The sequence below is a fragment of the Polypterus senegalus genome, chromosome 3 (assembly GCF_016835505.1).
Source record: "Polypterus senegalus isolate Bchr_013 chromosome 3, ASM1683550v1, whole genome shotgun sequence".
NCBI classification, from domain to species: Eukaryota; Metazoa; Chordata; class Cladistia; order Polypteriformes; family Polypteridae; genus Polypterus; species Polypterus senegalus.
Window position 1 is genome coordinate 38,485,061 of NC_053156.1, and position 14,092 is coordinate 38,499,152.

Consider the following 14,092-nt stretch of genomic DNA (forward strand, 5'->3'; position numbering starts at 1 on the left):
GCTCATGAAAAGCATGAGCAGGCAAGTTTTTTTTCCAGTCTTCAACTATTTTTGTGAGCCTGTATCTACTACAGCCTCCACTTTCTGCTCTTGGCTAACAGGAATAGAACCCAGCATGGTATACTGATGTTGTAGCCCATCCGCTTCAAGGTTGTACAGAGCAGTTACTTGAGTTACTGTAGCCTTTCTGTCAGCTCAGACTATTCTGGCTGTTCTCCTGTGTCGTCTCTTTTTGACAAAGCCTTTGCTTCTGCAAAAACAATGCTCACAAGATGATTTTTGTTTTTTTCTACATTTCGAGTAAACTCTAGACAGTTGTGTGTGAAAATTGCAGGAGATCACAGTTGCAGAAATATTCAGTCATACCAACAACATTCATGACATTGTTGAAATCACTGAGATCACATTTTTTCTCCATTCTGGTGTTTGTAGTGAACATTAACTGAAGCTCCTGACCTGCATCTGCATGATTTTATATAATGCACTGCTGCCACATGATTAGCTGATTAGATAATTGCTCAGCAGGTGTTCCTAGATTTTTGCTCAGTGAGTGTATATCAAAAGAACTAAAACAACTTGGGATAACTAAAAATGTGACATCATGAGATATAATATTAAAAAGAAAAGTTTGAACCATCCCACAAGATTTTCTTTCCAATCGAACAGGAATTTCATGAATTCCAGAGAATAGTGTATGTGCAGACTTCCTGACTCTCTTGGTGGAATTCTCAAACCACAACACTACACTAACTCGATCTTTGATCTTTAGTCTAGCCTGTGTTACTGAGCTCGAGTTCCCCTTATCCTCTTTTGCAGAACTGAAATAAGCCCGGTTTGTCAAATTAAGCGATGCTCAATGTGTGGAATGCCACCAGTATCTTGTTCTTATAATTTCAAACCAAAAAAATGAATTCCACGAACTACAAGTTCCAGCATGCAGTGGTCCCGTAAAGCTACTAACCCCGGAAAAGAATGGTCACATGCACAATTCCCTGTCACACGGAGAGACAGTACCACCGGAAGTGCGCCGTTTTAAAAAGTAAGTCGCAAAAGTGAACGATAGTAGCATCTGATTGAAAGGACAGAAAAACATCAGAAAAGTGCGGTTGCTGCTTTTAAAGGCGTCTAGTGTGACCGCGAGTGAGGCAATTCTGAAAGTGAAAAAGAACGGCTTCCAATCCAGTAGAAAGCAGGTGAGTGCAGTGCTTCTGATTGTAAACAACACAGATCTCACATACAGCAGGCCATCGGCGCCGATCAACACCAACGGCCGGATGAGGAAAGCGGAGAGTTGTCTGGGTGCATATTACTTCGTCCACAGCATATTTCCAAGGTGCGATGACAATTGGAGGGAGATTTCTTTGGATTACATTTTACTTGATGAAAGACGGCATAGGTGCGATCTCGCTGTAAAAATGAACTGATTTAACTGATCATTATGTCCACGGTAAAGGGCAGATTTCTTCTATTAAATGTAAAGGTACACCTCTCGTTTACTAGCCTCTTCTTTTCTTAGATTAAAAAAACATCTTAGAATACACGCTCAGTTTAAAACGTGCTGCCCCCACACTGCTCTGTTTTCAAAGTAGTGTTCTTCTCTACAGCTGTGGTACATACAGATTTTTTGTAGTACAATTTTTTTATATAACGTCTTTCTAAATAAATATACACGAATGTAGTAAGATCGTACAAATAATAGCCGTCAGCGGCATAACACGTTACCGAATCATGTTGTTCAAGTAGTGCTGTCGTTTTTTAATGTTTAGTTATGCGCTAAACAAGCAAACTGAAATGTTCAGAAGTATGATATGGGCGCCAACTCTAACCCCTACAGTACGGCTAAAGTCAGGTCTTAGTTTTATACAGCACGACGCTTTAAATACAATTAGGATTACAATTCATAATCGACAGCAGGCGGTGTGGTGTAGTGTTAGTGGTTAAGGCTTTGGACTTCAAACCCTGAGGCTGAGGGTTCAAATTCCGCAGTTGGCGCTGTGTGACCATGACAAGTCACTTCTCCTGCGCGTTCTCCATTTGGAAAAACAAAACGATGCAACCAATTGTATCTCAAATGTTGGATGTCGCGCCAGGTAATACAATACATCATAAAAATAAATGTGTATTAAATAATTGTAGTAAAATAAAATAGCAAATTAAATAAAAATGAATGAAACAAAGACGAGCTATGAGCGTCACAGTTGCATCTCCTACAGATTAACATGTGTAGGCGCCTATGCTTGAGTTAATGAAGGGTGTGTTTAACAGAGGCTCAGCCTGGCAGGTTTGTTTTGCATGACTGACATGCATTTTTAACAAGACGTGCAGTATGTTGTGCGGAAAATGCCCATGTCAAATACATATTAGTTTATTTTAAGACCATTCATATAGACCACACTGCCTCGCTGCTAATGGTTGTCTGCACATTTTCGTTTGTATAGCTAATGCTTTAGAGATATATGCTCATGTCATTTGAAGTCTTCAACTTGGAAAAAAGCTTAAGTAGTTCAGGATAAAGTCTGAAGCTGCCCCTCATGAGTAAAGTCGTTACATTGTTTTGTGCTCTTTAACATTGTGCAGACTTGTGAAAACCACAAAAGCAGGAGATAGAAAGGCAAGGTAAACTGTCAGTAAAACAAGTGCAGAGTACAGGGGAGAGGCCTCAAAATACAACTTACCCTCTTTCTCTCTCAAAGTTGTTTTTTAAAAGAGATACAGAAACACAAACAATGTCAAATACTACTACGAGGCATGTCAGCCAGAAATGTTCTATATAATATCACATTTTTGTACTACTGCTACACTATTTTGAACACTACAGTGTCCTTCGGGTCAGCATTGATGGATTTTCTACAACATTTAAGATTGGTAATTCACAACCTGTGAAACCACATAGAATGGCATCTTTTCAGCTCAGAAATGGAAAGACTTGAGGTGCTCAAGACAAACAGCAAAAAAGTTTCCAGATGTCACAGTTTTGTACAGGTGCCACACATTTTGAATACCGTCATGTGGTTCGGGTCAATTTTAACGCACAATATTTCTACATTTGTTGAGCTTCTGTAAAAATGAGTCTTTCTTTCACAAAATCCATTTGGGGTATATCTTTCTTACATCCCATTAAAATTTCCTAAATGTCATATATTCTAAAACATTTCTCATCTTAACTTATCTGTAGCAGTGTTGATCCACAATATAAAATAGGTTCAGGATGAAAAATCTGACATCCAGGGAATCTAAATACCATTTTGAAATAATTGTAAAATATACATTTAATTAGTTTATTTTTAAAAGTATTTACTTATCGATTGATAAATTTAATAGAGGCTGTTTTATTTGTCCTGTGAATACGTATTCTCGTTTTTTTCTTTCTGCTGAAGTATGCGGTTTCCCCATGGAATTAATAAAGTTTATCTAATCTAATTGAAAAAGGGGTATCAGAATCGGGTCAGCAATGACCTAGAAGGCACAGCATCGATTCAGGACTCGCAAGACTCTGTGAAGGTGAAACTCTTCACTACAAATAGAGGCTGCAAGTTGGATTACTTATTAAATTAATCGCAACAAAATTACAGTCTCTGACATTTTAAAAAAAACTAAGGGGTGTGAATGTGAACAGGGAGGCCAACAACATGATAAAGAAGGTGTGGATATCAATGAAGCAAAAGCATCAGAATGATTGTGGTTTAAGTGTGTCTGTAGTATTACTGCAAAAGAGTCATTAAATTGTTGAATACAAGCAATTTTTTATGTTTTATGGCCGTTCATTATTGGGTTGTTTTTTTTTTTGGTTCTTTATTTCGCCTTATACAATTTCTTGTATTAGGAATTTTAGTTTTCGCATACCTCTTGGGGTCAGAACGCAGGGTCAGCCATTGTACAGCGCCCCTGGAGCAATTACAGGTTAAGGGTCTTGCTCAAGGGCCCAGCAGAGTAGGAGCTCTTTTGGCAGTGACAGGGATTTGAACTGGCAACCTTCTGGATACCAGTGCAGATCCTTAGCCTCAGAGCCAACACTCCGCCCCGGTTTGACACCAAAGCTGGTTCAAGCTGAAGAAGTTACATTTTACTTTAAAATAATATTTACCTTTAGATTCATTCCTTTTTGTTATTCTTACCTCAGGCCACTAATGGGCAACGTTCTTTTCCCCCAAAGCAGTTGGGCAAGCACGCTAACTTTATGTGCAGATATGGTCTAGAACCTCGGTTCTCAACTTTTTTCGTGATTGTACCCCCAAAGGGTGTGAAAGTATGTCCATGGGTACCCCTTGTGCATAAGTTCACGCTTAAAAGTACTCATTTTCATAATGGTGTGTGCTTACCTTTCTAATGTGATACTTGGGCTTGTTTTTGTACCATCAAAGATTTGATGCGAGGATGGATGCTGGTGACAGCTAGTATAACATCACCTTCAGGCTGGAGCCGGTTTCGTTCTTTAGTTTTTATTGCGGTCAAAGCCGAGAAAGCACTTTCACATAAATATGTCGATGGAAAATGCAACAATACTGACAACGCTGCATTACTCAAGTCTTTGTATTCTTGACGCACACTGCCAGAAATGTCCCACGTTGCTGTCCATTCTTGCTTTCAAAGTTCTGTCCTCCGCAAGTTCAAATAATTTCTCTTTCAAGTCATCAGGAAGTTCTGCTGCCTCAACATTGTTTTCACAAAAAGGATTCAAAATCCAGTTGTTCTGGGCACAATCCGTTTCAATTTCAGGAAAATATCGGAGAATTTCATTTTCTAGATTCTTCAAATGATTGATGATCAATGCTTTGATATTAGAAAAGCTTGAAAGCTTGATGTTTGAGTCGTCACAAAAACATGAAATTGTTGGGAAGATTGCAAGATGTCCAGCAGAAATTCTGTTTTTCCAATAGATAACTTTTTTTATGAAAAGCTCGCATGTTGTCAATGGAGGAAAATATGTTGCTGTTCTGTCCTTGAAGTTTCAAATTCAATTCATTGATTTTTGAAAATATGTCGGCAAGATATGCAACCACTACACTACCACATAACCACTGCTCGTCCTCTAAGTGCATTACAAAAGCAGATTTCTCATCTTTAAGAAAGACATAAATTTCGTGTCGGAGCTCAAATAACCTGTTCAAAACTTTTTCACGAGACAGCCACCTGACTTTGGTATGCAAAAACAAAGTTTCGTGTTCGAACCCATGTCCTGGCATACCAGTCGAAAGAGCTGAGAGTTCAGAGCATGTGACTTGATAAAGTTCACAACTTTGACCGCAGTGTTCAGTGTCTCATTGAACTCCACGCTTAAGTGTTTCGAGGCAAGTGATTGTCGATGAATAATGCAGTCATTCCACTGTACTGATGGATTTTTCCCTTTCACCAACGCTTTCAAGCCTCCTCGGTGGCCCGTCATGTTAGCTGCGCCATCTGTGCACACAGAAACACACCACATCCATTCAAGTCCATGAGCGGCAAGACACTCTGAAAGAATTCTGAAAATCTCTTGTGCTGTTGTTTTTCCCGGCAAAACTCTGCAAGCTAACACTTCTTCTGAAAGTCCCTTCACCTGATCAACATACCGAACAAAAATCATCAACTGAGCTTCGTTTGATACGTCTGTCGACTCATCAAGTTGTAATGCAAATTGTTTTCTGAGTTTGATCTGCTCACAGACTTGCTGGATTACATTGTCAGCCATTTCTCGAATTCTCCTTGATACAGTATCATCCGAATGTGGGATAGTTTTCACTGTATCGACTGCTTTCTTGTCTATCATTATTTGTGCAATTTTTAGTGCTGCAGGAAGTACCAACTCCTCAACAATAGTATGAGGTTTCCTTGTTTTCGCTACCAAAAGACATACTTCATATGACGTGCGCAAAGCTTTCTCGGATGTATGCAGATATCCGTGAAACATCGAGGTGCCTTTCATCATACTCTCATGTTGCCTCTTGAAATATTCTAGCAGTTTATCTTTCAATTCCGCATGTTTGGTTTGCAGGTGTCTCTTCAGAAGTGACGGTTTCATGCTGTGATTGGACAGAGTTTCGTTGCATATGACACAGAGTGGAAGTGGAGGGGTCCGCACCTTTACTGACAAAACCGTAGCCCAAATATTCTGCAGAATATTGTCATATTTTTCTACACGCAGATGAATCTTCGGGTGGCTTCTTATCTTGCTGCTGCCGCAGCCGTTTTTGAGAAATTCCTTGGCCTGTCGTATCAGAAGACGACCCAACACCTTCCAAATCACTCACTTTCGTGAACGCATCGGTACCACTTCCCTTCCGTTTCACTAAAAACCGGTCCATTTTTGGGGTTTCCCACCAACAATGCGAACACAAGCGTTATAACCACCTTCAGCTACTTTCTTGCACTAATGAGGTTGTCCACTCTTAAAAGTTTCCACCCCACTGGGGACGTGACTCACGCGTTGCCCCCAACCTATTGCTTGTAGGCCTAGAAACAACAGAAATTTTTTATTTTTGGAACTTTAATCCCCTTGACACGTCTCACCACTTTCCGAAGCAAATCTACTCCATGCTATAATATAGCTGCACTCTTGCACGTGTTTTGTTGATGAGTTACGCAGCGAACTGGCTACCTTCTTCAAACTCTTTGGTTGTTTGAAGTTTAAAAATTTAAACTAAAGCATTGAAAACGATTGAAACAATCATTACATTTTCTTCTTTTTTCGTACTTTTGAGTGCGAAATCGAAACAGAAGGAAAATTTGAAAAAAAAATGCAAAATTATATGTCACTGCGTACCCCTGCATAACCCTTCCCGTACCCTAGGGGTACGCGTACCACCGGTTGAGAACCGTTAGTCTAGAAAGAATGTTAGCAAATTAAATTGATTTTCAAGAGATAAAGATTAATCATGCTGCTGCTGTTATCTTGATCAAAGAAAGTGTAGAAAGCATTAAGTTCCTCTGGTATACAAAAAATGGATGCAACTGGATTAGGCTTTAGTTTAAAATATTTTTCCGTTGATTTACCCTTTAGTTCCAGAGTTTAAAAATATAAATCAAGCAATTCAGATATGATTAAAGTGCACAATGCAGGCCTTCATTTATGGGGATTTGCATACCTCATCAGTGAAGAGAAGTATGCCAGTACTGTGGCGGCCTTTACATGCCTAATCCATTTAGAAAAAATGCTGTAATTTCTTCATGGTGTGACTGAAATGTATACAAATCCCCCTTAAATTAAAGTCTGTAATGTGCACTGTAATTGTGTCTGAATTGTTTGATTTGATTTTTTTTTTTGGAGCTGAGGGTTATCTCAAGGGAAAAAATGTGTTTTTGGCCCAAACATTATGTAGGGTATTTCTTTCTTTTATGTTTTCATATCATTAACCTGAAATAAACTTCTGCAAGCTCTTCATATATATTGAAATTCACTGGTGATCAAGTTTTCTTTACAAAGAAATATATTGATTGCCTTTGTTGGTACACAGTTGTCCACACATTTTTGATTTATCTGGTTACGACAGTTACATGTTCTTCCAAATTTGCTGGGGAATTTCTAAACAAGTCCCAATTTACAGATGCAAAAGAATCCTGAATTTTATCCCTTTGCCTTTTAAGTCCAGCGCTGAACCACATTTTTAAGGAAATTTAGCTATATCAGAATGAACAAAATTTCCTCAGGTGGAGTTGTTTTTTATTCTATATAAATCATAGTATGTCTTTGTCCAAATTCATGAAAAAACGTATACACTGATTCCCAGAGTGAGAATGTCTTCAGAAAATCTTAATTTGACCTGTTTTTATTGTTCCAAACAATGAGAGCACTTCACTGGATCATTTAGAAAGGTCCTTCTCATTAAGGGAATTTGATTTTGCATGACCAGGTTTTTAAAGCTTTTCAAAATTTGAATTCCTGAGTATTTGTGTGTTACAGTGAAAGGAAGCTATTGACAGTTAAAACTGATGATTACTAGTATCCACTGAAAATAATCTCCACATTTTTGTCTGTGATCTCTAGCGTGCCCGAAAGTAATTGTCCTATCTCAGAAATAATGAGTAGTTTGTCATCAGCATAGAGGGAACACTAGCTAATGGTGAGTGGTACAATTGTGATACCAAAAGATTAGGAGAAAAAGGGCATCCTTGTCTTGTACCATTCCTTAGAAAAGGAAAGTACGGATTTTATGGTAATCTGGAAGGACTGAGAGTGAGAAGATTTACATTGGTGCCAATTTTATGTGGTTTAAGGAATTAGTAATTTTACTCAGGTCAATGAAAAAATCTTAGCACATTTGTAGAGCTCATTTTTATGTCTACTCCATGCATCCTAACATTAACTTAGACCAAAATGTATAGAACATTCACAAAATGTTACAATCCTTAAAAAAATGTCTGTCTTCATGCTTAAGGTATGAGCTATTAATAAGACAATTTGTGGTATAGCGGGTCCACAGCTCCTGTCAAAGGCCAGTTTTGAAATAAATAATCGCCATGCTCGCGGCTTGGTGAGGAGGCGTGGTGGTTGTGTGGCTGAAGCGGTTCTCAGGGCGATTTGTGATGTGGGTGTTTCTCACCTAAGTGCACAGGTGAGAGACTGTCCATATCCGTGATTGTTCCTGGGGCCGCTGATTTGCCACAGCTGCCATGCCCTCTAGTTAAATAGAAGCGAGGGTCGGTTAAAGGGAAAAGCAAAAAGAAAGAAAGAACGAATGGGAGGTTGCAGGAGTAAAAAGCAGGAAGTAATGGGGAGAGAGAGAAAGCCGGTGCGGGACAGCGAGCGAGTGAAGGCTCGCATGCAGCTGTGTAGGAAGCCTGGGTGTCAGGTGGAGCGGGATTGACCGGAAGGCGGATGACTCTCCACATAAGGCCGCGGGAGTCAGGACTTGGGACGAGTATTCCTCAGCGTGGGCGTCCTGGTCGCTGTGGATCCCAAGTTGCTGTCAGGAGGAACCTACTGGAGCCAGGGATTGGAGAGATGAACTGAACAGCCGAAGTAGGCAGGGTGAAGGTCATGCAGGGCGACTCCCCTGTTGAGAAGCCCACATGGTAGAAGCAGGGCGCAAGTAAAAAGACATTGGGCTTGCGTTGTCTTTCCTGCATTATTTTAACGTTGTTTCCAGAAGATTTGTTCTATTTAATTTTAACCTCCTGTCAACGGCACCCGGGCACAGACAGGCAGACATCTTGTTTTGCACAAACCACCACATGTTTATTTACACTATATACAATTGTTTGGTCACAAAGACCCCAGTCCTTTGGTCACACAGACCCACACAAGTGCACAAACCCCTTCCCAAAGTCCTGGCCTCACGATGCCTTGCTTCGGGCCGCCTTCATCCTCTCTGCTCCTGCCTTGTCCTACTTCCACCCGACTCCAGCGAGGAATGTATGAAGGACGGCCCCTTTTATAGAGTGCCCGGATGAGCAGCAGGTGTTCCCGGCATTCCTCCGTTGGCCACGCCCCAGCGTGGCGGAAGTGCCGGCTGTCCTCCTGACAGCCCTCCGGGTAACACCAAAGGTCTTCCCCCCAGCACTTCCTGGTGTGGCGGAAGTGCTGGGGCAACAAGTCTCCAAGACATCGGGGCGCCTCCTGGCGGTGACCACGGGCCCCTACAGGGAAGGGCTTCCATGCCCTTGACCTGTGGCCCCCAAAGCAATCCGGAAGGCAAACCCCACGTGATCCAGGCAGGGCTCTGACCCTCTTCCGGTCCCTCCTGGCGTCCCGGCCGGGTCATGGCCCCAGGCATCCCTGACACTCCACAATAACACTTGTTTTTATGGATTATTTATTTAATGACTTTTGAATGCACTGCACTTACTTTGAACACCTTGTTTTTGTTGTTTTAAAATAAAAGCACTTGACACTTTTGCACCATCCCCTTGCTTTGTTGTTGCCTCACTGCTAAGCTCATCAGTGACATTACCGACGGTGATGGGTTGAAGGGCTCCCGGACAGTAGATGGGAGCATGGAACCAACCTGCATCGTCACACAATTGTGATGAAAAATTTTGAGTATCTTATTTTAAATTTGTTTTTTGGCTTTGTAAGACTGCAGAACTTCCAAGCATTCTTGCCTCAGTTCCACAGACAGAAAATTCATAATGCATTTATTCATCCAATAATAATAAAGTAATAAAAAATTAATAATAAAGAATCAATTCACTAAAAGGCTGTGGTGGAAACAACAAATACTACTCCAACATATAACACCAAAAACGTAGTAGTTAATTATTCTAAGTTTCATCCACTTTGGTGGGTTGCTGCCTTCCTTTTAGTAGTTGATGTGTGGAACAAGCAATTCGTCTTTAATGGCACCATGTATGAAGATATCTTTCTCTTCTGACATTTGAAGCCTGCTTGATTTAATTCACTTCCCTAAGGATTGGAAGTGCACAAAAGATGCAAGATAAATTTTGTTCAAGTCAGTAAAATGAATTGTGACTAGCAAAATTAGTCTGTAAAGTTTTTTTGAGTTTTAGTCTGTACTTTACAATGTCCAATATAGTGGGCACCATCACAGGCACTTCTAAGACAAAGGTATATGCAGTAATATTTGGAAGAAATTTTAAGAATTTTGAAGTTATCCTGTTTTATGTTTATGTACAAAAATTTGTGTGTTTTTTCTGATTAGATAACATGCTTGGTGCTCCTACAGGTAACAGCTCAGCATCCTCCCTTTAAACATTAGCTTAATCAGCACAATGCCAGCACTTCTGGAAAGACCAAAACTGTCCAATGCAATGGCAAGGGCTCTTCATCGCCACATAATGAGGGAAAGAGAGAGGAAAAGACAAGGTGAGTTCACTCCATTTTTGTCTCTTTGTTATAAATTACTCTCAAAGGTTGGAAATAGAACCATTCTTTTCACCCTCAGTTTAGTTAATATTGAAATGTTTACAGATTAGTTTATCAGGGGATACATTTAAAAGGCTGGGGCTGTACTTCTGTGCTTAAACACTACTTCTAGTAGTTTATATTAAAACTAATGAAACAGTAGAAAAGATGATGAATGCAACTGTTTTCAATTTTAAAATTATAATAGTTAATTTCAGTAATAATTTAATGCTATGAATATTTTGTAAAGAAGAAAGTAAAGTAATGCCAGAAAAGCAAAGGAATAAACCAGTCTGGCCTGTAAAATGATATGTCACAGTGCCCAGAAATCCAAGTTACATGTTGACCTAAAGCTAAGAAATTTTGAGAGTAAAATGCTATAATGAAGTGTGTCTTCCCAGAGGAAGAGGAGGTTGACAAAATGATGGAGCAGAAAATGAAGGAGGAGCAGGAAAGGAAAAAGAAGAAGGAAATGGAAGAAAGGATGTCTCTAGAAGAGACAAAGGAACAGGTGAGACTTGGGTGGAATGGTTATTGATGTCTTCATAGAATTTGTAAACAAATCCATGGTGTCATACTGCACATGTATGCTTTTTACCTAGTACTAAATTTGAAGGTAACAAGAGAGTTTTAATTGTTGTTACTTCTTTCTGTTTTAAACTTGAAAATCTACTTTCACTGAATAATTAGCTACTTGTAAAGTTTTTTCCTGTTTTATTTCAGATCATGAAGATGGGAGAGAAACTGCTGTTATTGCAGGAAGAGAAACACCAGTTGTTCCTACAGCTCAAAAAAGTTTTGCATGAAGAGGAGAAAAGGAGACGCAAAGAGCAGAGGTACAATTGGATAAAAAGGCATCTTTATTCAAAGTTGGACTGAAACATTTTTATACTCATTTAAATTCTGTATACCTTCTGGTTAAACTGTTAAATGCTGTCTTAACAGCTTCAGTAATAATTCAGTAATAATTTCGTCAAACTGGCTTTCTAGTGAATATGGTAAAAATTACTAGATACAAATTTGATATTACTACATAACTTGAACTACATTAAGTGGGTTTAAGAATGTTATATTTGAAATAAAACAAGTTGTGATTTGGCTGAACTGAAAATTTCTGATCAGCTAATTCCTTTACAGTAACATCACATAGTGTTTTATGAACTCGGCTTCATCTGTCTGATATGTTATTTGAAGAAATGTATTTTTTTACATGGTAGAAATAACATTTAATAGCACATGAGAGAGATTTTTTTTGCATGATGGTAGCCATTCCATAAAGCACATGTTCATGGTTAGGCCACACAAGGTAAAATGGGTTACAGTTTTGAATCAGCATTGAGATGGATATTGGGATGAGTTATACTTTCATGCAGCAAACATGGTGATGCTGCCTGTTCAAGTACTGACTGATACCATATAAGAAAGGATTGCCAGCATGTTTGAGTAGAGTCTATTTATCACAGAGGAAGGTTAGACAATTGTCATCTAATATGAATATAACACATGAGCATATTGGAATAGCTAAAATGAATTTGTGTGATACATGGTCAAATGATGATAAAATTGGATGTATGAGTTGTGTTATGGTTTATTTGCAGAATATCTAGAGGTCTTATGTCCAGCATTGTGAATTAAAGTATTACATACATGTAATCAATCAATAGTGAGGTGATATTAATAATAGCTTTCTGCTTTTTACAGTGATATGACGACTCTTGCATCTGCCTCATACCAACCTGGAATGACCATTCACTCTGGACAGCATCTTATTAGCATGCAAGGTAAGTTCTGAGATGAAGTCATGCTTGTTTTTAAACTAATACCTCCAGTGAAAGATAAAAGTCTAGGATACAAAACCTTGCCTAGGTTAGATTGTATACACTGAATTTATTTTCTTCATAGTATTTTTTTCCCCTTTAAACAATTTAGCATACTGTATGTACATTAACTAAATTTTTATATTTATACTGTTATAAAACATAAATATTCTATATGGGAGCAATGTAATTCCAAATTACTTGATAATTTGAAGCAGGTTACTCTGAATATGTATAAAAAGTTAATTTGTGAAACTGGTCATATTTCCATGCTCTAAATGGTAGTCTGCTTTTGTTGTCAGCAAGCAACTGATTCTTGAAGCACACTCTCTTTGCTTTAAAGGATAAGTTAGGTATTTTTTAAGTCCTAGTTATTTCTTCACAGACCGTGAATATATTAATTTGCCACATGAAACTGTGCTCTAAAGTGAAGCATTTTTTATCAGTTTAAAAAAATACCTTGTGTGTTCACATTTGGAAGCTGGGCATCTTCAGCCCCATTGTAAACTGTAAGAAAACAAAAGCCTTAAACTTAATGAATATCTCTATTTTTGAAGCCATCGTGTTATAGAGTGTTCATCTTCATCTTGAGATTACACATGTACCAATGTCAATAAAATAAAACATTTTTGTGTGATTCAGCCATTTTAATAGGAGTGCATCTGTGTACTTTACTTGACTACTTGTCTTCCTCCGTGGCCCCAGGGGGGCAGTTTATACTTGGTCATCTCGAAAAATAACTGCAAGCTGTTATTGACATTCCTGATATCCTGTAGACAGCTAGACAATAACAATCGAAAATGTCCCATGATCACCTACAGTCTGTACAACAAACCGTACAACCAGGAAAAAGGGCATGGATGTAATTCACAGAATATGAAGAACAAAATATTTTTGGTAATTGACAAATATTACTGACATAGGTATTCTATGCTGAAACAGGTTGCACAGTTAAACACACTGATTGATACCAATCAATCCATGAATACATGAAGTAATGTTCATACTCCATGCAAACTCTGGCACTGTGAGACAAGAATGACAGCTGTGCACTACAATTCTCTCTATGTTAAAACATCCATAATGAATTTGCTAAACTTTTTAACCTGTTTAAATCTAAGTGTATTACAATAACGATTTTTCTATCGTTGTCACTTAATTGCATTCTATGTGCGTGCTTGACCTCTCACTAGTTGTCACTAGACTACCAAAGCATGCATGTGCACAATAATATCACCAGCAGCAGGCAATATATGTATAAAATCACACAACAGTCACCGTGAAATAACCCAATACATTTTTTTGGAGTGGCGGGAATACACTTCTGTATGATTCTGTATGTGTGCCAACATTACAGATATACCAGGGGAAGTGCCAAAGTTCCACCTACGACGGCCACTGCAAAGAGGAAATTATACGTTAAGAAAAACAGCACCAAGAATCTGTGATAAAATTATTATTTGTAGTTTCCTTCGTTGTCAATAAGATGCTCACAAAT

General features: G+C 38.8%; 1 protein-coding gene across 3 annotated transcripts in view; it reads left to right on the plus strand.

Moving 5' to 3' along the window:
* Positions 1-979: 979 nt before the first annotated feature.
* gps2 (G protein pathway suppressor 2) overlaps positions 980-14,092 on the plus strand; it is a 37,285-nt gene continuing 24,172 nt past the window's right edge. For 2 of the 3 annotated variants that reach the window (XM_039746975.1, XM_039746977.1), the window contains exons 1-5: positions 999-1,193; positions 10,599-10,738; positions 11,179-11,288; positions 11,501-11,613; positions 12,479-12,558. In XM_039746975.1, the coding sequence (XP_039602909.1) occupies positions 10,645-10,738; positions 11,179-11,288; positions 11,501-11,613; positions 12,479-12,558 (397 nt within the window). In that variant the 5' untranslated portion in view covers positions 999-1,193; positions 10,599-10,644. Of the gene's footprint in view, positions 1,194-10,598; positions 10,739-11,178; positions 11,289-11,500; positions 11,614-12,478; positions 12,559-14,092 lie in introns of all 3 variants that reach the window. The other variant, XM_039746976.1, reaches the window with a different exon arrangement.